We start from the raw sequence: 24664 nt of genomic DNA, 5'->3' as shown, positions 1-24664 counted from the left end.
AATAAAAAACATGAAAATCTCACTTTTTTTTTTAATAATATGGGACCTTTAAATTCTTCTATTCCACTACATCTCAGAGAGAAATATTGCACTTTTTACTCCACTAAGTTACTTACCTGACACTTACTTTACAAATGATAATTTACTGCTTTTTCTTTAAATAGTTGCAATTTATTTTTAATAATAATTTAATATTTTTTATTAAAAAAAAGCATTTCTGATATTCTTTTTTAATTTTACAAACCAAAGAATCAATAGATAATATGAGGAAAATAATCAGGAGATTAATCCATAATGAAAATAATCATTAGTTAAAAATTAGCTCCACCTTAACCAACTACAACAGTAAAATCCTGTTTTTATTCTACTATATCTAAGGATATAATATATAAATATCAGTCACTGGGTCATTTTTCTGCATTAAAAATTTTTACTTTTAAAGCTTTAAGAACATTTTCCTGATTGTATTTACATACTTTTACACAAGTGACATCTGCAATGCAGGAATTTTACTTGTAGTGGAGTATTTTTTCATTGAGGTATTTGTATTTTACTTAAGTAAAGCATCTGAATACTTCCTTCACCACTGTCCAATTCCCATCGACCTTCATCATGCAAGACAAGGCTGAATTAACAACCAGGTAAATTTCAATTGGTTTTCGTAATTTGATTAATTAAATTTTTTTTAAAGTCAGTGGTGGAGGAAATTATTCAGATCTCCCTACCTAAGTAAAAGTACTAACACCACACTGTAAAAAGATACTTCATTACATGTAAAAGTCCTACAAAGTATGCAAGTATAGTCAGGAAAATGTACTTAAAGTGTTAAAGTAAAAGTACATATGCAGATAGGACTGCAACTATTGAATATTTCTATTATGGATCCATCTGATGATTATTTTCTTGACATAAAAATGTCGTCACATTTACCCAGAGCCCAAAGTGACACCTTCACAATGTTTGTTTTGTCCAACCAACAGTCCAAACCTCATCATTATTAAAAATAAATTAAAGTTATTAAAAGGAAAAAGCAAATCCTCACATTTGAGAAGCTGGAACCGTGAAATATTTGGCATTTTTGCATGAAAAAATGACTTAAATGATTATCAAAATAGCTCTTCTTGTACATACTATTAGGTAGTTTAATTTATATTAAAAAGGCCTGTCACACATGACTTGTTCTGTATATGATGAACTCTAAACATCCACACACACATACCAAAGTCAAATAGGACTTTAATAAAGGTTCGTCATTATAACATTAATATAAATACGTGACTCTGAACAGAAAATACCAAATAAAAATACAAAACATAAATACGGAAAACATTAAAAGCATGTTTCTCTTTCGGTTGAGCATCCATGGCATTAAAGCAGGAGAGTGTTTCCTGTGGATTCTAGCAGTAAAAGCCATTGTCCAGTTTTCCAGTGAGATCTGAGGTCTGTATTGGTGCCTCCCTCACAATGAAGGGAGGCAAAGGACACATGAGGAGGACGGCAGTGATTGAAAACGTCACTGACTGAATGCTCCTCCATTATTTGACTCTGTCCTCTCTCTCTCTGTTGGAGTCTGTTTATCCCAGCACCCATCGATCACACTGGGACGAGTTCAGCTGCACAGACTCACAGCTGTCTCCAACCTCGTGCTGAAAGAAGATATTAAACATGTTATTTGGCAAATCTATTAAAACACCTCAATAAGTTCCTCAAAAGGTTCTTAGTTCCGGGGGAAAGTTCCTGTGGTGGAAACGGGGCTTATGGCAAGTAGGATTACAACTGATTTGCCTGTTAAAATCTGGGCGTAGAAACCAAAATTTGAGTGAAAGTGAAGCTCTGTGAAGTAAAGTGAGGCATTACTGGAAATAGGCACGCAGTAAACGCTCAATCAACTTTCCTAAATGAAGTTTAAAATAAGTCAGCTACAGACCTTGTTAGCGATAGCCCGGAGTTTCCCCAGCAGGGAGGGTTTCTGGGTGTAGACCACGTCGTCGTCGGGTTCCTCCCCTTCAACCAGAGCGCAGCTGTCTGCAGCTGGCAGCTCACACTCCTTGTTTGCATGCATCACCAGACGAGAGTACTTGTACTCCAGCCTGACCACAGACCACAGGGACACCGTCACCGTGAGATAGCATGTTGTTAGGCAGAGACAATATCAAGAAAGTAGGTGTTGAAAGGAATACTAAGACTTTTATTTTTACTGGAAAAGCTGATGTGTTAGGATAGTAGTTTAATCCAAAAATAAAAGTGATTCTACCAAGTTTGTTCTTCTAAAATAGACCAAGATACATCTATGTTGTCTCTGTTTACACAAAATTGTGTTCATTATTTTTCTCACTTCTCTTTAATCTTACATGATTTGTGAAAAACTGGAAATGTTTACCTCTTCAGACCCCTAAAATGCCTTTTAAATGACACAATATTAGAAGAAACAACTGGTTTAGTTGCTCACAACTTGTGTTTTTGAGAAAAAATTACCATAACAGGGTCAGAAATAGATTTTGCTTCATTTTAAGAGGTCACAGCCAAAAGACTGGTGACCTCTATTAAAACCAAAGATTATATGACTAAAGTAAAAAACAAAAAATTAACTAAAAGTAACATAAAAACATGACTAAATGTTTCTGATACGGTAAATATAAAACGTGTACTTCTTGAAAGAATCTGAGCCTTTACTGTCGCTGACAAACAGCCTCCGACATCTCTGCCTTTAAACACCAATTAAAGGTGATCTTAATGAGCACGTTGGCGCTGACTGAGCTCGGCGGTGGCGTCAGATTGGCAGTTGCCTCTAACCTCTTGTTTTTCTTCCAGAAATAGCAGGTGAGGGAGATGAGCAGCACGGCCACGAAGGCTCCGCCACCGACCCCGACCTTCAGCCACAGAGCGATGGCCTCACACGGAGCCGAGCTTCTGGGAGGCAGCGAGACGCCTTTGGTGCACAGCTTGGGCTCGTTCCACATGTACAGAGTCACCTGGAGAGAGCAATGAGGGAGGGAGACAGATGGAGAATTTACACTTATTTTGCTTGTGCATAAAATGAGAAGAATTGAGAGTTTGGGGTTTTTATTGAATCTGAATCTAGTATTATATCTGCACATTGAACCAGAATCCTTTTGAATCTTTATCAAATCTATTTAGGCTACTCCTTAAATAATTATTATAATTAATTAATATATGGTTCATTATATATTTAGCCAAGTGACCTGGATGGTTTATTCATTGCTCTTTAATAATATAAATTATTTCACCAATTTGTCTTACAAATTGAATCTATTGAAACCAACCCTGGTCAGATTAGTTCTAGTGCAGGTTTGTTACCTGGACGCCTCCCTTGCACGCTCCTTCTATCTTGTGGTAGTCGTCCTTAGCGCAGCGTGGACAGGCGCTGGCGCTCTCCCACAGGAAGTGAAACGTACATCCATCACATGTTCCTGCAGGACAGGAGCTGCACAAACACACACGCAGATAATTTCACAGAATTTATTTAATATTTATTTCAAATTTCTTATGTTCATATTATACATTTTAATATTGTACTTTCACGTCATTTTCCCAAGCCTGTAGTGCAAAATGTATATTTTCATTCATATTATATAATTGCTTGTATCATGTTCACACTCCATCACCATCTCATACAATATACTGTAGTACATTGTAACCTACCTGGGCACAGAGAGCTCTGCTCGCTCAGACTTTTCGGGGTTACAGCGAACAGTGATGACTGAACTGCGACCCTGATCACATGAAGCCGTCGCCTGCGTTGACCTGACAGAAAACAAGGACACAGATCGTTTTTGGGGGCTTTATTGCTTTTATTAGATACAGCTGAAGATAGACAGGAAAAGGGAGAGAGGGGACAATATGTCAACAACAACATAGACTCACTCTGCCTCTGTCTCTGTCTCTCTACTGTACCTGTAGAAGAAGTTGATGTCTGGAACATCCTTTAAGTTCTCAGGAAAAAGATCTGGTTTAGCATTCACGCCGTCCAGGACGGAGTCGACTGTTGCTCCTGGAGACAAACAAAAGATTTCAACGTTAATAGCTGATGATCACAGAGCCACATGCTGCCATTTAACCAGCATCGTACCAATGAAAGCGTCCGCGAGGCTGATGGACTGGGAGGAAATGGCCATCCTGAAGCCCCGCCCATCGGCTGGGATGATGGTTGATTGACAGATGAAGCTGTCCACCGAGTTGACAAACTGAGCCGAGTCGCTCTGGTCGTCCTTGCTGGACACGTCGGTGACGTTATCGGTGCAGACGGCAGCTCTCTTCCCCTGTAGCAGACATGCACATGCAAATAGCATGAAAATTATCCGTCAGTTGCTATGGTTACGCTTGATGTTTCATTGCATCTGTAAAAACAAATCATTTTATCACACTGGGATGACAGGCCTGCATATGAAAATCTTCAAAACAAGATATGGAAAATGTCAGTTTGTATTATAGCCAGAATATTTAATGAAGTCAGGTGGGAAATCAGCCACAATACGCAATATTTGTAAAGAGCGAGTGAGGAAAAGGTAAAGTAATGCTGACATAAACATCAATAAATCCAGACACAAGAGGCTTAAAACTGACTGATTATAATATAACCAAAATACAAAATAAATCCCACATTAAAAATCACTTATTTTTTAGTATAAATTTTGAATTTTAGGAATTACAATTTTTAGTCCTGCTTTCATACAAGACAACTAACCATGAGTGCAAAATATCCAGTTATATTCAGGTCAAAGTTTAAAAACAGGATATGATCTGAAGGATATGTTAATAAAGAATGAGAGGAGAGTGACGGATCTGTTATTAATATAAGAGGATATCAAGTACGTGTGATCTACCTCATGGCCACACAGGCTGATGTTGAACAGGTGAAGGTATTTGGTGCCTTTAGAGGTGAAACTCGGCCCGATGGTCAGCGAGCCCACGTCGCTCAGGGGGCTGAGGTCAAAGGTCAGCGTACGGTTGTTCTCTGTGTGGGAGAAGGAGCAGTCGCTGTAGCAACGAGAGTGTTCCTGAAAGAAAAGGAAACACATGAACTCTCAACCGCTCACCAGAAATTACAACACGTATAAACAGTAACCCTTTTATTGCTGTAATTAGAAGGTTTTCTAGTCAATTTAACATGGTTTTTGTTCCAGGAAACATCTTTTATGTCTCCTATAAAAACTGTAAATGAACCCTATAAAGGCTTAGCACTTGAAACAGGATTTTTATAAACCTTATCTGGCCCCTGACACGGCGGACCCCCCAGACAGTGACTTAAAGAAATCCCCACTTACTGATAAAACCCAGAGTAGGACTGGATATCAAACGCAATTTCTTTTTGGTTTTGACCACAACGTGTCCGTAGCACAGAGTCAGATTCGTAATCTTTTCTACTTATGCTTGTGTTTTGACAACATTTAACATTAGAAAGAACTTTGGAGTCTTTGTTTAATGAAAAAAAAAGTACGAAAAATGTATATTTTTCAAAGTACGGTATGAAAATACAGATTGTTTTAGTATCAGTACCAAAACTCAACTATCATATCAGCACTAGTACCATGAAACCCAGAGAAGGAGGTCTCTCTACCTTGTTGCTGATACTTCCGGGCCCACAGGCGACGCATGCGTCCTGGCCGAAGGTGTGGCGTCCTGCCAGGTGAGTGTTGGGCGGACACTCCTGACACCGGTTGGTGTCTCTGTCGATGTAAAAGCCAGCAGGGCAGGGGACGCAGGAGGAGCCGGCCCGCTGGGAGTTCTGAGGTACCAGAGCGCAGGCCCGACACGCCGACGCCACGCCATCCAGGACGTTAGTCACGCTGATGGAGTACAGCTTCACCGTGTCACTGACGTAACTACGAACCTGTAAACAGGACAAGGATAGAAACATATGATGAGGTACAGATATGTTCCTAATATTTAATGAAAGGCATTTATTGTCACATTTTGCACTTTGGAAAAACTAACAGTAATGCTAGAAATAATAATTTACTTACAATTAAAATGAATCTTTCAGTGCTAGAATTGTCAGTTATTTTATGTTAAATAATACAAAATATAAAGAAAAGTATCAAGTAATACAATAATAGTTTCTTGAGTCGCTGAAAAACAAAACTCTCTCTTGTAGAGAAGAACAATTAATTACTAATTAATAAATCCAGAGAATGAAATGCACAGGTATTAAATTAAATGGAATAAGGTGCTTAATGTTTGTGTGAGAGCACTTACGTCCTGAGCATTATTCGTCCTCTGGAAGGCCCATGTAAATGTGACAGAGGCGTTCCTGGACATGCTGTGAGCGTACGACTGTTTCCCCTTACTGCCTTCCCACGACTCCACCACTGTGGTGCTCTTCCTGTTCACATCCTGCAGGGGGCGTCACAGTAAAACAGTTAGATATAGGTTGGATCCCTGAGCAACAATATGTAGAACACTGTTATAAATAAACTGGAGAGACAAACGCGACACACCATCATGAAGTAGAGCTCACAGTCGCCAGAGCAGATGGTCTCGAACACAAAGGTTATCCAGCCAAACTCACTGCCGGTCATCCCTGAAAGAGAAGCTGGGACCCTGCCACCGAAAACACAAACACAGCCAGAGATTTAGATGATTCAGATATAGAAACACAGTATTGTTAAGTGGATTTTAGCCGGCAACTTCTTCCTACAAAACCTCTTATTCTCTGTTAAGACAGCTCTCTTTCTGTGGTGTCCAAACATGCATAGATAAATCAAAGGCTGACACAAAACAACCAGATCTCCCCAGAGTGAAGGCACACAGACTTACTTGAAGCCAGGCACATGCAGGCTGAGGATGAGGTAGTCGTTATCTGAACTGCCTGCTCCGCTGCGAACATGGTCGCCTGCAACCTCCCATCCTGATGAGCAACAGACAGGATGCACACACACATTTCACCTCACTGATTCTGGATTATAGATCTGTGCAAACACAATCTCACCACAATGTCCATTTAAGTAGCTGTTCTGGATATTTGATCACATCACATGATCTTCATCGGCAGAAAAGGAAAACAAAATGGAAAGTTGAACATTTACATTTTCTTAAAATTATATGTATATATTTTTTTCGAAAGATCATTTGCTGATGAAGATCATGTGATAAGATTGAAAGCTCCAGAACAGCTATTTGCTGCGTCCGAAGTTGCATACTTAATTATTATATAACATTTTTTTGTAAATTATTTATGAGGTGTGAACACTTCCTTCGTGCCTCAGTAACACCTCAGGTGTTATTGTACTCACCGTTCATGTCGTCACATTTGGAGTTGCCCACGTTGAAACAGGAAGTCTTCATGTTGGACGGCAGCACGTTCCACCATTTATACTCGTAACCCAACACTGGCTCCGTACCTGCAGGGCACTCAAGGCACACTGGTACACACACACACACACACACACACACAAAAGCTTTATTTAGATACAACAATGGTATTTTCCTCATTGATAAAACATCATGTTTGCACAAGAACCATCTTTTCAGGAGTGGATAATCCAGCTGGGTCGTCTCTGTTTAGGTGTTGAGTTGACTTTCCTTAGATAAATACGGATTGATTATATGAATACAGGCCCGGTGCTTCGGTAGCAGTGCAAGCCAGGTGTGAGCGGGTTTACCGGAGGTGCCGTCTGAGTGGGTTCCAGGTGGGCAGGGCAAACAGGTGGAGTCGTTGCTGTTGTAGTAGCCGGGGTTGCAGGGAGGACAGGTCTCTCTCTGCCCCGTCGCCGGCAGCTCCACCGCCCCCGTGATGTTCTCCACACAGATCTTTGGCTCCACCCAACGATACAACACCTGCGTCTGGAACCAACAAAGCCACAGAAGTCAGGGGGCTTTACCTTGCTCAAATAAAAAACATGTAAATGTACCTGGAGGAAAACAGACTGAGATACACAAACAATACTGTCAACAATGTTCTTTAACCATCATCACTCTTAGTCAGCGCTTTCAGAGATGTGAATCAGAACAGGCCAAGGTCGTGGACGAGAGCCAATGAAGCTGACTTTGGATCAGATGACATGCAAAACGTTCACTAAGCTTTTCATCGTTTCCTCTCTGATGTCATTGTGTGACTTCTCTAGTTTCTGACACGATGCCCTCAGAGAGCCAACGAAACGTCCTCACTGTTTACAGTCTAGTTAAATGTAATGCGGTAAAAACAGCGTATGAACAAGCAGTGCATTATATGTTCTTTTGTTAAGTGTAACCAAAGATAAACATGAGTTTTCATGCTGATCATGTTTTAAATATAAAACCACCATGGGTGTTTGTGGTCTATATATAAGTCTATATATTTCCAAATTGTTTTGTTTCAATTGGATTATTTTGTTTGGACATATTAACGTTAAAAATTTAAATTTAAATCAATCAAATTGTCTTTGACAATTTATCAACTACTACCTTAAAACTCTCTGGGGTGTGTTTATAAGTAGGTGTGTCTGTCCTGAGGATGTGAAATGTGAAACATGTGGATGATGCTGACCTTCCCTTCGCTGTCGCAGGCCGTGTGGATCTGGAAATAATCCTTCTCTGAGCACGGCGGCCGCACCTTACACTCGGCCCAGCCCTCATCTGAGAGAGGAGGAGGACACAGTGATGATCCATGTAAACCTTTTTGATCTTTATATTATACAACAAAGTCAATAGCAAAGCTCATCCAATATGGCATCAGAAGACCAATGAGTATAAATAAAGGTTAAATGAATGAAAAAAGAAAATATATTCAATTATTAAATAACCTCCCATGGTGCATATGTTTGTCACAAACCTATAATAACCAAATTTGAGAAATTATTATATAAAAAAAGTACCATCAGCCTATATATTTTTCTGATTTTTCTCTTTAAGTTACATTAAAACACTATGATCGGCTGACTTAACGCAAAAAATATTTTTTTTTAAATGCAAAACTTATGTTTATTATTATAGCTCACCCACAGTTTTCTTTTCACTGGATATAATTAAGCCTCAAACTAGTTTGTGCTTTTCTGATACACGCTGTTGTTAGATGTGGACATACTTGAGTAGTGGTGTTCAGGGCAGGTCGTACAGGAGGACGCCCCCTTTGTGGAGAAGGTGTTGCTGGAACACGGCTGACAGGATGAGGAGCCGGGCGCCGAGCTGAACCAGCCGGGCCGGCACGGGAAACACTCCGATGTGTAGGCAACACCTGGACAGGTGTTCATAATTTATATAAATAATAAATATGTTCATTAATGCCTTATTATGTGTTAGAATTATGATTTACCCTCTATTTGGATGTTCTTGAGCAGCACAGGTTTGACCATCTTCCCTCCCACCAGGATGCCGGTGGTTCTCCAATACAGGATGTTGGTACCGGACTTCAGATTCACCTAAAAACAACAACAACAACAAAGATGTACACACAGACCATAATACTGTCCCTCCCTACTAACACAAGCACAGTCAGATACTCACTGTGTGTGTGTCCCATTCTCCATTGTTAGTGACTTTAATCCACTTCTGGTCATCAGTCTGAGCCATTTCCTGACACTGCTCGTTCTGGACCTGAACACATGTTGATATGGTTGCTATTAGCAACAACAGATGCTGCTCTTGACTCATCCACAATAAACCTCAACTAATTATTTTTTTATTACTGTAAACCGGGGTATATATGGATTTGTTAAAGGCAAGGAGTTTTAAATCAATTCATTTCCTGAATCAACTAACGTTAACGCTACTCATTCCCAGATATATTAGCCTGATATATTGGCAAATTAATATATTATAATACATTATATAAGAAGCAGTTATTGGTGCTCACATAGAACTCAAAGAAGATGTTGTTGTCGGGGTACTGGTAGGTGAAGGAGACGGATCCCTGTTTCTCCAGATGGACGGCGTAAACCAAAGACACCGTACACTCGTCGCGGTTCGACTCCAGATACACACCCTGCGGCGTCCACGATGAGCTGCAGCACGGACAAAACACACTCAGAAAAAAATATACTCATCTCCATGTTAACCTGTGTGAAAGGTTAGTGTTAGTGTGTCACCTGTTACAGGCCTGAATGTCCTCTCCGTTTTGCCCGGGGTCCAAGAAGCTGGCCAGGCTGGTGAAGCCTGCGGGGATGGCGTCCCATTGGTCAAAACGGAGGCCGCTGCCCAGCGAATAGGAGCCGGACGCACACGGCGTGCACTGCTGTGTGGTCATCTCTAAAAACTTCCCGGCCGGACAGGAGAACGCTGTGAGACGGTGAAGGAAAGAGGGTCATATTACATGTGAACACATATAGATATGAACACACACACACAAACACACACACAGAGAGTACTTACAGCAGTCTGTTCCTCTGGTTGGAGGTGGGAGGTCTGAGCAGGAGCTCGGGTTGAGAGGGATGGCGACTCTCCATCGTGACCCTGTGCTGTCACACTCTGTGTACTGGTAGTAGTAGTCTGTCTGTAGAACACACACACACACAGATACACACAAAGATCAATACATCATCCAATAGACCACTCTGGTCTGCATGTTAGCTGTTAATTGGACGGGCACACACGGCAACCAACCCGCTGGAACACTAATGGTCCATTAAAAGCATGGCAGCAGCAGGTCGTCTCCGTACAGGCGCTTCTTCCCAAGGCCTGCTGCTTGTGACATTATTCTGCTCATCATTTGAACTGATTGAAAATTCATTTAGAGGAACATTTTTTTCCAAAGCAGCTTATTAGGAAGCTTTTAATCTCCATAGAAACACGAGCTACACATGACAACAGAGTGCGTTCAGTACAAGTGCTGAGATTTGTTTTTTATTACCTTTCAACCTAGTACACCTAATACATTACAGCTTATAGACTCGTTGTTTTCAACATATTTCCCCAAACTGCCTTTGAATATTGTTTACTTTTCTATTATATTCTACATCCTATTATCTGGGTTAATATCTCATTTTTTAACTTTAACTTCAAACGCTAACAGCACTTCATTTTAAAAAAGATCCTAATAATATACTAGAATAAAATAAAGAATAAAACTCCCTCGCACACTCATTACTCGTTTATTTCATATTCATTTAATTCAACTTTTTGGTCTCAACAATCTTCATCATTTATATACAATTTAGACGAAAACATTGTATTAAATAAATATAAAATAAACCAGCAGTAAACAAGAAAGTGTGCAGGAGTTTTTCACTTTTATTCAAGTTTCGCAGCCTTATGATGCACCTGTCACACATTCAGGTTAAGACCGGGCAATATGATGATATATAGATCGTCAAAACGTTACAAAAAAATGTATTTCGTATAAATTTTTCTATATGGTTTCTATTGCAATATACTGTAGGCTAGACCTATATTTATTTCTCTATAATTTCACTTAAACCTTTTCATTTGTCAATATTTAATTCACACAGAAGTATAGAAATAGGCTTCGCCATGAGGTTATTTCATATAGACTATTTATTTATTGAATTACCAGAAAACCTGCTATATCGTGATACATATTGAGATATGAGATGATCTGTATCATGATAGAAGATTTTGGCCATATCGCCCAGCCCTATCTCAGGTGAGCAAATATATTTATTATGATTTTGAGAAAAATGCTCTTTAATTACATTTTATTATTTAATAGAGGAAAAGTTTGAGATTTAGGATGATAAGATTGATACCTCTCTCATATCTCTTAGATGTGGACTTTAGGTATCTTATGGCTGTATAATGCTCAACACCAGTAAGCAGATTTAATATATTCAATGTCTTGCACTTTCCTCACTTTCTCTTTTTACCTTTGAATGTCTTTAAATCAGTTTTCTACTTTTTGCAATCCTTGCAGAATTAAGGCTGTAAAACCCATAAGTATATTAGGGATTGGTTCGGTTTTAATGTGACTCCCCTCGAGTCCAAAGCCTCGCTCTGGCAGATCTCCATCTCCTCCCCCCGAACCAGCTGCTCAACTGGGCAGACAAATCATCAGAGTGTGCCGGACAGACAGCCGAGCACTGACATCTAAGTAACAGCTAATTAAACTGGAACAATCACAGAAATGACTGAGGATGTGTGTACGGGGGAATGAATCAGAGATGGTTTGGAGATGCAGGATGTGTGCGGTGCAGATACTCTTGAGCTCTTTCAAATGACTAATCACCTCTCTGCAACAACAAAAATGGCCATTCATGCTGCACCCCTCCTCCTCCCCCCAACACACACAAACACACAAACTGTGGATGACCATGTGAGAGGAGAGGACGACCACTTCATTAACATGTAACATGGCAACCTGTGCTGAGAGTCACCTGCTGTCTAGTGGACAAACAAAGAGCGCTGTGCCGATGCTAATCGGTTCAACAGTTGTGGGAAAAGGTGAGACTGATAAAAAGGACATGAGCTAATGTGTTTCGCTGGTCTCCCGGGTGACTCACGCTGGTTGCCATGGAGACTGATGAGAGGAAGAGAGAGAGCAGGGACAGGGGATAAAATTCAACGCCATGACAAGCAGCATCCTCTGAGTCAGGAGATTAGAGGACTGGAGGTTTTGGGAATTATGTAGACAACAGGAAAAGATGGACACTAATCTCTTTGGTCTGCTGATAACTGATATTGTTGAATGTTTTAATGCCAAAAACCTGGAAATAATGTTCCGTGACAGTTTATATATGCATAACATAACATATTGTTTTGTTTATTTTGTACCCCACTGGCCTATTGTTTATTCTGTACATTTTTATTTATCTTTATATATCTATATATGCATGTTTGCTATCTGATTAGATGCTAAACTGTATTGTAATGTGTGTGCAATTGCATTAAAGTTGAATGTCATCTAATCTAATCTAAATAATAATAATAATAATAACTGTTCCAGGTGGGTTAACAGCTCCCCGATGCATTTCAGAGCCAAATATTGTATATTTATTTGATAACTTTAGTTACTTTACATATTCTGATTAATAATACAAAATATGATCAACAAATAAATTATGATAGATTACATTCAAACATTATTGATAAATATATATAATATATATAAAAATATATATAATATATATATATATAATAATTAAAATATATAGTAATTAAAATAAAATAAAGCTCACAAATTAACACCTAACATGTGATAAATTCATACAAAACTGAAGTGTAAAAACTACATGTTAAAATGTTATTGGAGGTTTTGTGCTAGACTGTATCTTGGCCAGGAGCAGTGAGTCTTTATGCTGAGCTAAGCTAACCAGCTAGCCTATTGGCTGTAGCTTATTACTGAATGTACAAACATGAGTGTTATTGATTTTCTCATCAACTTTGGCAAGATAAAAGTGTTAAATTAAATTAAATTAAATTAAATTAAATTAAATTAAATTAAATTAAATTTAAATTAAATTAATTAATTTAAATTTAAAAATGTAACTGAATAATGTTAATTGGGCTTTTCACACTGAATAAAGAGAAATTATGCATCCTGTGTAACATCCTCACTTTGCCTCTAGGCTCCATGGAAAAGCTGGATATAAAAATATTTTTATTGTGCATTGTGAGGAGCCTATAATGTGGGTGTTTAATTCTGCATGCATAGGATCCAATATAAAAAGATGGACTTGTAGTATTTTTTTATTGTGCATTGTTAGGAGCCTATAATGTGGGTGTTTAATTCTGCATGCATAGGATCCAATATAAAAAGATGGACTTGTAGTATTTTTTTATTGTGCATTGTTAGGAGCCTATAATGTGGGTGTTTAATTCTGAATGCATGGCCATTTTTTTTTATTTGATCACTGCATTAAAATATGTGATGGATAATAGTAATTTCTAGATGATAACAATGATTAAAAAAAATGTAGTCCTTTTAATTGTGTGTTGAAGTAGCATAACGACATTATAGGAGATAATAACAGTACTCACATCATGGCACGGCCGCAGGTCGGTGGACACTGATGATGATGATGTGATGATGATGATGAGAACCAGAACCAGGCAGCGGGGGAACCAGGAGGCCCATCCCAGCTCCAGCATCCTCAGCTCGGATCACAAACAGCCGGCTGTCCGCTGCCTGGAGCCAGGAACATGAAACAGGCCGAGCGGTGAGTGTTTATGTGGTGGTGGTGTCCAGGTCATTGATGCGCCTCTCTGTCCGTCTCTCACTCTCTCTCCACCCACAAACACCATCACCATCAATACACACACACGCAGTATATAAAATACACCACTTCCGGTCCAGGCTTTCAAACTAAAACTCACTATCCTTAGAACAGGGGTCAGCAACCTTTACCATCAAAAGAGCCATTTTAGGCAAAATTAATAAATAAATAATCTGTCTGGAGCCGCAAAACATTTGAGCATTGTGATGAAGGTAACACAGTTTATAGTCTAAGTATATAGTATATAAGTCTAATGCAGAGGGCCAAAGTGCAAATGTACTACGGACTATTAGGGCCACATTGAGGAGAAAAACATCTGAGATTTACAGAATAAAGTCATAATATTACGAGAATAAAGTCATAATATTACGAGAATAAAGTCATAATATTACGAGAAAAAAAGTTGTAATATTACGAGAATAAAGTCATAATATTACGAGAAAAAAAGTTGTAATATTACGAGAATAAAGTCATAATATTACGAGAATAAAGTCATAATATTACGAGAAAAAAAGTTGTAATATTACGAGAATAAAGTCATAATATTACGAGAATAAAGTCATAATATTACGAGAATAAAGTCATAATATTACGAGAAAAAAAGTTGTAATATTACGAGAATAAAGTCATAATATTACGAGAATAAAGTCATAATATTACGAGAAAAAAAGTTGTAATATTACGAGAATAAAGTCATAACTTTACGAGAAGAAAAGTCGTAATATTACGAGAATAAAGTCATAACTTTACGGGAAGAAAAGTCGTAATATTATGAGAATAAAGTCATAACTTTGCGAGAAAAAAAGAAAATAATACTTAAAATTACTACTTATAATATTATGTCTTTATTCTCATAATACTATGACTTTTTTTCTCTTAAACTTCTGACTTTATTTTCATAATATTACGACTTTTTTTCTCGTAGACCTATGACTTTTTTTCTCGTGTTATTATGACTTTATTCTCAAAATCTCAGATTTATTTTTTTTCCTAAAGAGCCGCAGGTTGCAGACCCCTGCCCTAGAATAAAAAGTGGGAATAAATATGTGAAGTAAACAAGATGTGGCACTGTGTAATGCACTCTTATTCTTTTGTTATTATTCTTATGTCCTATTATTATTATAATATTTATTGATTATTATTATTATTATTCTTTATGATAATTTCCTGTGGTTTAATTCACATAACTTTTATTTTTTTTATCCTGCAGGCTTTTGCAAGGTGTAATCATTATTTAAGAAAGGTGTTCTGTATAAAAAATATGGTAATACTTTTACATTTATGATTCCAAGAAGGATTTTGTTGTTAGGTACTATAATATATTATTAAACTGATATGGATTTTTCTCTAACAATAACTACTGAAGGGATTAACTGATTAATCATAGAGTTGATGGACAGAAAATTAATGGGTAACTATTTTGATGATTAATTCATTGTTTCAAGAAAATGTTTGCTGATCCCGGCTTCACAAATTGAGCAGATTTGATTCTTTTCTTTATATGATAATATTATAATAATTATATGATAATGAATATCTTGGGAGTTTTGGATTGTTGGATGGATAATTTATAACTAAGTAATTTGATGAATTCATCGTACCTGTTGGAAATTATAATAATCTTAGCACCTCAATATATTTTTCTCTATGCTTTTATTTTGAAGGCTCAGCCTGGTGAATGATTGGTCTCTTGACTTCTCCCTCTGAGCTAAATCTTCACTCAGACTGTGACGTCACTAGTGTGATAACGCACACGTTATCTTGATTGACAGCTGGAGATAGACAACAGGCCTGTTGGCTGCTGAGCTTATTATAACTCTGCACTGACAGAACAGTACGAGCTTGAGATCAACACAAGACAATGTAGTTTAGGTTAGAACGGATGATGATTTTTGCATCACAAAAAGCACATTCATATATATTACAAATGTGTTGATGTGGTAAAAACAATGATATAAGCTCCTACAACAAATGCAATTTGTCACCAAAGCCTCAAAACCCCACCTGTACTGATGCCGTTTCTTAAAGTGGTGGAGATATTTTCCATCTTTGGTCTTTATTTAATGATTACATTTTTCAAAATAAATATTTACAAGAGGATTCCCTGTTTCTGAGCCATGCCATACCGGTGGACTCAGGACAAGTGGTTCTCAAACTGCAGGTTTTACTGACTGACTGAGTCCCTGTGTAGGAAAATGAGACAAATGTATTTGCATAGCACCTTTCAAAACACAAAGTAATTTACATAAGACATAAAAGAACATTTAAAAGACAAGAGCCAAAAAACTAAACAGCATTAGAATAAAGCACTGGAGAGCTCCTTCAGCGACAGGCTGCTCCACCCAAAGTGTGTGAAGGAGCTCTATCGCAGTTCCTTCCTTCCTGCAGCTGTCAGACTCCACAACCAGCACTGCTCCCAGTAGACCATTAATACACCAACAAACTGACAATAAACTGATATTTTCAGGTGGAATTTCATTTTATTCTCACTGTGCAATATTATTTTCCACTTGTGCAATTTTGTTAATAGTCTGTTTATTGTCAATACTGTATATACTGCTCCTATTTTTATACTTCCTTCTATTTAAATGGTTCATATTCTGTTACACTTTGTTTAGCTCTTTTTTTTTTACTGTGTTAGCTGATGCATCTTGTTTTTTGCACTATCCCTTTTGCTGCTGTACACTGCAAATTTCCCCACTGCGGGACTAATAAAGGAATATCTTATCTTAAAATAATGCAAACATGCAACGATTCTGACTTTCTTTGTCCAGCATACAATAATCTCCTTGCCTGCAATAAAGACTGACAAAACACTTCTCAACTGGGGGTCACTGGGAAGAAAATCTAATCAAATATGTGTGTTGGACAAAAACAGAGCTGTGAACACTAGACTGCAGAGGACCCTGTTGCTGTGTTTTTAAATTTTTTATTGCTGAATAGATATTTTTTCTTTTATTTCAATTTATTTTATTACATGACAATGTCCCTGTTGCTGTTTTTTAAATTTTGTTATTGCTGAATACAATTTTATATTTTATTTTAATTTTATTTTATTTACAAGACAATGTCCCTCTTTCTGTTTTTTTTTTATTTTTTATTGCTGAATAGATATTTAGATTTTATTTCAATTTTTCTTTTTTACATGATGATGTCCCTGTTTGCTGTTTTTTTATTTTTTTTGTTGCTGAATAAATATTTAGATTTTATTTCAATTTCTTTTTTTTACATGAAAATGTCCTTGTTGGTTTTTTTATTTTTTTTTGGTGAATAGATATTTTGATTTTATTTCGATTTTTCTTTTTTACATGATGATGTCCCTGTTTGCTGTTTTTTATTTTTTTTTGTTGCTGAATAATTATTTAGATTTTATTTCAATTTCTTTTTTTTACATCAAAATGTTCTTGTTGCTGTTTTTTTATTTTTTTTTTACTGAATAGATATTTAGATTTTATTTCGATTTTTCTTTTTTACATGATGATGTCCCTGTTTGCTGTTTTTTTGTTTTTTTGTTGCTGAATAAATATTTAGATTTTATTTCAATTTCTTTTTTTACATGAAAATGTCCCTGTAGCTGTTATTTTAATTTTTTTTTTGCTGAATAGATATTTAGATTTTCTTTTTTATATGATGATGTCTCATGTTGCTGTGTTTTTTGTAATTGTTTGTTTGTTTTATGAACATTTGTGTGGGTTTTAATGTTGTGGAGCTATTCATCCATTAACCTGAAGGTGTCAGCAGCAGCACACAACAACAACAGCGCTACAAAAAAAAAACTCACGAAGAAGTATAAAACCCGGAAATGACGTAGTGAGTGCAGAATCAAAACAGTAAACATGTGACAGCTCTGCAGACCGTCCCGCTAAAGGCTGATAAAGGCTGATAAAATGCGATGGGAAACGTTACTGCAGCAGTCAGAAACAAACCACACTATTTAACCAACGTCTTTATATACTGGAGCGACTTTTTATCTGACTGTGGAGGAATGTTAATCCGAGGAAAAGGTACTTTTGGCTAGTTTTATCTGTCAGCCGCAGCAGCTCTATGCTAGCTCTCCATGGCTCTCTATGGGCTGAACATTACCATATATAGACCGGCCACAGAGCTCCCTGGTCGGTGAAATGTAAACGGTGACTCTCTGAGGAAGGCTGACAACATACACAACTCAGCCTGAGAGATATAAAGACTCCAGCTTTCACCATGTCATCTGAGCAGGTCATTGCCATAGTCATGGATGACAAAATCTACCAGGTGAACAAGAAGAAGCTGATAGAGAAGAGCGACTACTTCCGAGCTCTGTACAGCTCCGGGATGAGGGAGTCCACGGAGGACTCTGTGCAGCTGCAGGGGCTCAGTGTCCCCGGTCTGGAGCTGGTCCTGGAGTTCATCAACACCTCCAAGGTGCAGGTGGTCAACGAGACTCTGGAGGACCTGATCGAGACCGCCTCCTTCTTGCAGGTCACCTCCATCCTCAAGCTCCTCACCTCTGAGATAAAGCTGGAGAACTGCGTGGAGCTGTTCAGCCTGTCTGAAGTGTATGGGACTCATGATCTGCGTAAGGCTTGTCTCAAATACATGAGCTGCTACTATCATCCCATGCTGAGGAGGCCAGAGTTCAGCAGCCTCCCTTCTGCTGTCAGAGACCAAGTCAGGGAGATGCGCATGAGAGGCACCGCCACACTGGTGGCCATAGGAGACTTCACCTGTCTCTCCTTGGACGTGCCAGACCAGGATGAACCCTGGTCCATGCTGAGGTACAATACAATACAATAAATCCTATTGTCCACCAGGGTGGAAATTTGTCTTCGGTACACATTAAAACAATTCATGTCAGTGTAAATGGACTTGCATTTATATATTGCTTTTCTAGTCTTCTGACCACTCAAAGCGCTTTACACTACATGTCAGCCTTCGCCCATTCACACACACATTCATACACTGATGGCAGAGGCTGCCAACTTTGCTCATCAGGATCTAATCTAAATACTCATTCACACACCGATGGCTATGCCTTCGAGAGCAATTTGGGGTTAAGTGCCTTGCTCAAGGACACTTCGACATGTGATCGAACCACCAACCTTCCGATTGGTGGACAACCTGCTCTACCCTCTGAGCCACAGCCGCCCACATAGGTTCACTAAGTGGGTCTGTTTTCTGTGGCTTAGATCTGCGCTGTCACTTTGTTGAGTTAAGAATATTGATGGCACTAGTAGGGATGAAGGACTCCTTAAACACATTTTCAGTTGCCAGAGGGACTCTATGGCGCCTCCCGGAGCTCAAACTGGCTGAAGACGATGGGAGCTATCTGCCAGGATATTCCTCGCTTTCTTCCTCGTCCTTTCTTTAATAATTTGAGTCAAGGGCTTTTGGTGTTTACCAACTATTTTGCTTGCCATTGACACAATCCTTGAGAGTTTATTCTTATATCTACAGTTTAGGTGATCGAACCAGGCAGGTTGAAACACTCAACAGTAGTTTTGTACACTAATTTAAAAATCTACTGACTGATAAAGTCGCTGTGAGCATCTCTTGAAAATGTACCACTGTACCGAGGTATTTAAAGTTTTCCACAGTTTCAACATGTTGGCCATCAAGTGGAACTGGCTCTGTGTTGTTTTGTGCTGCACATGATTCATTCTTTTGTCTTGGCCACATTGATTTCTAGATGGCTAGTGTGACACCATGTTTGAAGGGCTTTAGTGTGGGCCAGATAGGCAGCTTCACCCAGTGGGTCTGTTTTCTGTAGAAGGACAACTAAGGCCATGTCGTCAGCAAAAATGTTCCTCATTGATCATAAATTCATTGGTAAAAAGAGAGAATAGCACAGAGGGACGAACACAGCCTCTGTGGGTGGCAGGAAAGAAAGCCTCTGATCCACAGAACTAACCCCGTGTTGATATTGAGATCAATGAGCCTTTTCAGGAGAATATGTCTTCATTGAGTTAAAAGCTGAGCTAAAATCCACAAATAAAACTCTGGCATAACCTTTAGGATGCATGAGGTGTTTTGTAACTGTATTAAGCAGAGTCAAAACAGTGTCCTCTGTCACTCTTAGGTACGGAGAGGTGGAGCAGCGCTGGAAACCGCTTGCAAACAACCTGCCTACAGATATGATCAACGTGAGAGGATATGGCTCGGCTGTCCTGGATAACTACCTGTTCATAGTCGGTGGCTACCGGATGACGAGTCAGGAGATCTCTGCGGTGCACTGCTACAACCCCTGCAGGAACGAGTGGAACCAGGTGGCTCCGCTCAACCAGAAGAGGTAAAATCTACACATTTCCTCTGAAATATCAAGAGCCATGTTTCACTTACTGCATCGTCTCCTTCAGGTCCAACTTCAAGCTGCTGGCAGTGCAAGGGAAGATGTACGCTGTAGGAGGCCAGAGTCTGGGCACGGTGGAGTGTTACAGCCCAGAACAGGACTGGTGGACCTGTGTGTCCTCGATGCCCGACCCGCTGGCTGAGTTCTCTGCCTGCGAATGCCAGGGGATGATCTACGTCATGGGTGGATACACTGCAAGAGGTTGGTATAATAACTCAGATCAGTATACAGCCACGCTATCAAAAACAGTTACTAACAATATAAACATTAAAAACAATGATGGCTCTTGCTCCTCTGTCCTGCAGACTGTTGAAAAGTCTTTTTGCCTGAGGATAAAAACTATCTTTGAAACAACTAGTGTGTGCTTTGATGCTACAATATTGCTTATGGGATGGTAGCAATGAAAATAAATGAAGGCCTTGATGAGTGTTTGTTTCCGATAATGGTTTGTGCTCAGTATTAACTATTATTTTCATTGTCGATTAATCTGTTGATTATTTTCTCGATTAGTTGTTTGGTCTATAAAATGTAAGAAAATGGTGAAAAATGTCAATCAGTGTTTCCCCAAAGCTGTCCTCAAATGTCTTATTTTGTCTACAACTCAAAGATATTCAGTTTACTGTCATAGTGGAGTAAAGAAACCAGAAAATATTCACATTTAAGAAGCTGGAATCAGAGAATTTAGACTTTTTTTTTTTTTAAAAATGACTCAAATCGATTATCAAAATAGTTGGTGATTCATTTAATAGTTGACAATTTATTGATTAATCGTTGCAGCTCTAGTACCATATCTTGGCTAATATAACGCGGCTTAACCAGTCAGTAACAGAGAAATTAATACTGTCACGTCTTTGCATTGAGGCGTTCTTTGCATCCGTTTCTGGAATTTTCATAATCAGGACACTGTGTCGTAGTGTTGTCAAAAATATTGAAGTATCAGTACTGAATATTTGAAATGGTTTCAATACAATACAATACTGAGTTGACACACAGCTAATATATAAATCTAATATTTAATGCCCTCAATGTTTTGTAAATTTTTCCCTGTGGTATTGAAAATGGTATCAAATATCGATATTTTTCAAGGTATTGTATCCGAGTTAGAAGTTCCAGTATCGTGCCGACGCTAGATTGTAGCAGTGAGAATAAATGAAAGCCTGGATGAGTGTTGTCTCTGTTAATGGTTTGTGTTCAGTATCGTATATCTCTGCTAATGTAACACAGCTAAACCAGTAACAGCAATGATGATGCATTGAGGCGTTCTTTGCCTTTTTTGTCACTGCGTAGTGTATTATTACTTATATAACTTCAATTATAACGGCCTTGGCTTTGGTTAGTGAACAGGATGTTCCAGTAGTTATTGCTGCTCAAGGGCATACTTTGAAAGGAACTCAATGACTTTATAAAAATGTTGATTTCACTCATCTGAGTTGGTTTCCATGATTACAGTACACCCACAGTAATCTGCTTTAATGTACCCCTCATGCTACATACAGTACAGGTTTATTGTTGTACGCAGCCTGTCAGGATTGAAAGAACTTTGTGTTGCGCTGCATGTTTTCTGAAACTACACCTACACCCGTGGTGCTGTTACATGTTAGTGAGAAAGCAACAAGTTCCTTCAATTTTGAGTTTAACATGTTTTTTTGGTCTGACAGACAGGAACACAAGTGTCCTCCTTTACTGCCCAACGTCCGACACCTGGACGGTGTTTCGAACCTGCTCGGCGCACATCCGCAAGCAGCAGATGCTCTCGGTGGAGGACACCATCTACCTGGTGGGCGGCTACACCCACGAACTGGAGGTGGGCCAGCGGCAGCGGCGCCCCAGCCAGACGGAGGACGTGCTGACGGTGCAGTCCTACAACGTCTCCACGGGCGAGTGGATCCAGCTGAAGGAGAACACGTCCAAGTCGGGCCTGAACCTGACGTGCACGCTGCACAACGACGGCATCTACATCATGAGCCGCGACGTCAGCCTGCCCACCAGCCTGGAGCACCGCGTCTTTCTCAAGTACAACATCTTCTCTGACGCCTGGGAGGCCTTCAGACGCTTCCCGGCTCTGGGTCAGAACATGCTGCTGTGTTCGCTTTACCTCCCCAACGTGCTGTGATTGAGAGAGAGGGCTGATGGGAAAGACTGCGTGGAGCCCATGTGGCATTAATACAGGCCAGTGTGTGGCTTGCTTGTTCTCACACAGAATGGGGCTCTGTGGCATTAGCGGGAACAGTGTCCGGTTGCCAGGTTGAACGCCTCGTGACCTTTGTGCCTCAAAAAAAGAAAAAAAAACGCACTACATTGTACATACTGCTGTGGATGCAAATACAAAAGCTACAATGAAAAGTATGAAAGTGATGAAGCGCCATGGCCCGTAGGTCAACTGCATCACAACAGCGAGCCCCAGTTTGTGCCTCTCATGTGTTGACATTAAAGTCACAGTCGTAATCATCCGTTTCTCTGAGAAATAATGTGAAAGTGTGAAAAACCACAAAGGTTGTTAAAGGGCCAGTGTGTAACATTTAGAGGGATCTAAATCAGACGGATCAGAAATATAATATTAATAAGTATGTTTTCTTTAGTGTATAATAAACCCTCTGGGTTTTTCAAACATCAGCAGGTAATTATTTATACAACGTTTACCTCTGTCGAATCTAATGCTAATACATGACACAAACAAACTGGGGTTACATAACAGCATGCCTTTACATCTATGGGCCACAATATTCCCCAATGTTTACACTCCAAATACGGCATTGGTGTACATGTTTATCCACTACGAACCTTAAAATATCTCGTCTTTATGAACTGTACATAGCAGATAATCGTGAAAAAATGGCTTTGGTTTTACACTGCCAGTTTTAAGGGGATTAGAGGTTCCTTGAAAGTTGTTGTTTTTGGATGAGAAGCTGCTCAGAGGGAGCTTAATGTGTTATACTTGCACAGTCTTATTTTCCAGAGATACACTAAGCTAAGCTTAAAGCGCAATTCCATGAAATGAACGATGCACATGTGCCTTCTGCAACCTCAGTTAATGAAAAAAAAAAAAAGCACAAAATGCAAGACTTTGTTACATTGCCAGCAACTGACCAAAACTGCTGTTTTGATTTTCTCTCTCTGCTTAAAGCAGATGTTGTTTTCATTAAGGTACTTTTCAGTTATTTGATTTAATATCGGGGGGTGTGCACACACAAGAAATGAGCCTTAAAGCTAAATTTATTTATGAAACTCCTGAATTTTTGGGTAAATGCAGCACTTTTAATGTTTTGGTTTGGTGGATTTCAGATGCTCTCTGCATTAGTTGTTTGTTTGGGAATTTAGGTCATGATAATAAAGACGATGTTCAGGGTTCTGTGTTGCTGTTTGTCCTTTGATTAACCGGTTTATATTGAGTAATTTGTCCATATACTGCTTGTGTCTCTGAGGTTTGTTCTTATTTTCATTCAAAACTTCTAAATCAACTGAGAGAAAGTTGTCATTAGGCCTGGACCCGAATATTTGACTATTCGATTATTCGCTTGTTGGGATAGGTAGATTTTCACTTTTGGGATTCAGGTATTTGGGGTTTTGTTTGTTTTTTACAAACATACATAACAAGTCAAACCTTTTGGAAAATGCTTCTTATTCAATAACAGATAATAATACATGAACACCTACTGTAGAAAAACAGAATCCTTGGAAATTAACGCTTTTAATTAAACCGAAAGACGTATTGCAGCACAACCTTACATTATGCACGGACTTCACAGCTGAGCTCTGCCGGAGAGGAGCTGCATAATGCACGGAGACATCTGCCTCAAAATGCCGCCGTTTAGGAGGAGAGGGCCCTCAAATGTGACTTTGAGGTACGTCTTCACTCGTGCACAAAGAGGCCGAAGCTTCGAATATTCGCTGTTGACTGCTACCGAAGCTCCGGAGCCCAAAAAAAGGTATCCGGGACCGCCCTAGTTGTCATTTCAGTGAACTGACCTTTTAAATTATTACAAGAGAGAGAGTGTAAAGTAAATCCCAGAAGAAAGAATGTATGAAACAGATTTCACTAACCTGGTTTAACTATTATTCACGCAAGCAGATTAAAAATTAAAAAACTAAATCAACAAAAAATGTAACTGTACTATCACTTTGTCCATCAAATGTAAAAAAATCAGTTAAAAAAATGTCAGGAAATAGTATAAAAAATGCCCATCACAATGTTCAGAGGATATGATGACTTTCTAAAACAATGCAAAACAATTTACAG

The 24664-nt window shown here is 38.9% G+C and overlaps 2 protein-coding genes across 3 annotated transcripts; one reads left to right on the top strand and one right to left on the bottom strand.

Annotated features, from left to right (window-relative positions):
- Positions 1-1216: 1216 nt before the first annotated feature.
- Positions 1217-20554, bottom strand: LOC119482363 (endosome/lysosome-associated apoptosis and autophagy regulator family member 2-like). Of its 2 annotated transcripts, XM_037759790.1 has the most exons (23): positions 20418-20554; positions 13867-14014; positions 10306-10426; positions 10023-10212; positions 9791-9938; positions 9442-9531; positions 9251-9356; positions 9023-9172; positions 8486-8574; positions 7623-7803; positions 7254-7382; positions 6778-6868; positions 6459-6561; positions 6217-6354; positions 5579-5851; positions 4845-5018; positions 4091-4280; positions 3916-4012; positions 3664-3765; positions 3319-3445; positions 2794-2972; positions 1928-2090; positions 1217-1646 (listed from the first exon to the last, which is right to left on the bottom strand). In XM_037759790.1, the coding sequence occupies exons 2-23, from the start codon at positions 13975-13977 to the stop codon at positions 1575-1577; spliced, it is 3024 nt and encodes a 1007-aa protein (XP_037615718.1). In that variant the 5' UTR covers positions 13978-14014; positions 20418-20554; the 3' UTR covers positions 1217-1574. The 2 variants fall into 2 exon arrangements, with proteins under 2 accessions (XP_037615718.1, XP_037615719.1); XM_037759791.1 differs by lacking the exon at positions 13867-14014 and having other exon boundaries at positions 20418-20519.
- klhl42 (kelch-like family, member 42) lies at positions 17915-23773 on the top strand. The gene is made up of 4 exons (XM_037759800.1): positions 17915-18856; positions 20158-20367; positions 20435-20628; positions 22086-23773. The coding sequence occupies exons 1-4, from the start codon at positions 18303-18305 to the stop codon at positions 22538-22540; spliced, it is 1413 nt and encodes a 470-aa protein (XP_037615728.1). The 5' UTR covers positions 17915-18302; the 3' UTR covers positions 22541-23773.
- The last annotated feature ends 891 nt before the right edge of the window (positions 23774-24664 follow it).

The sequence above is a fragment of the Sebastes umbrosus genome, chromosome 23, assembly GCF_015220745.1.
Source record: "Sebastes umbrosus isolate fSebUmb1 chromosome 23, fSebUmb1.pri, whole genome shotgun sequence".
In the NCBI taxonomy this organism is placed as follows: Eukaryota; Metazoa; Chordata; class Actinopteri; order Perciformes; family Sebastidae; genus Sebastes; species Sebastes umbrosus.
This window is presented reverse-complemented; position numbering and strand designations above follow the sequence as displayed.

What these genes read in the sequence shown, in the direction of transcription:
- LOC119482363 (XM_037759790.1), bottom strand. Translation starts at nt 13,977, where the DNA reads ATGCTGGAGCTGGGATGGGCCTCCTGGTTCCCCCGCTGCCTGGTTCTG. An exon ending in TCAGCCTGTGTGGCCATGAG is followed by an intron (nt 4,281 to 4,844) that starts GTAGATCACACG and finishes TGTCTGCTACAG; the next exon opens with GGGAAGAGAGCTGCCGTCTG. An exon ending in CGTGCAAGGGAGGCGTCCAG is followed by an intron (nt 2,973 to 3,318) that starts GTAACAAACCTG and finishes TGCTCTCTCCAG; the next exon opens with GTGACTCTGTACATGTGGAA.
- klhl42 (XM_037759800.1), top strand. Translation starts at nt 18,303, where the DNA reads ATGTCATCTGAGCAGGTCATTGCCATAGTCATGGATGACAAAATCTAC. An exon ending in GAACCCTGGTCCATGCTGAG is followed by an intron (nt 18,857 to 20,157) that starts GTACAATACAAT and finishes TGTCACTCTTAG; the next exon opens with GTACGGAGAGGTGGAGCAGC. An exon ending in GGGTGGATACACTGCAAGAG is followed by an intron (nt 20,629 to 22,085) that starts GTTGGTATAATA and finishes TTGGTCTGACAG; the next exon opens with ACAGGAACACAAGTGTCCTC.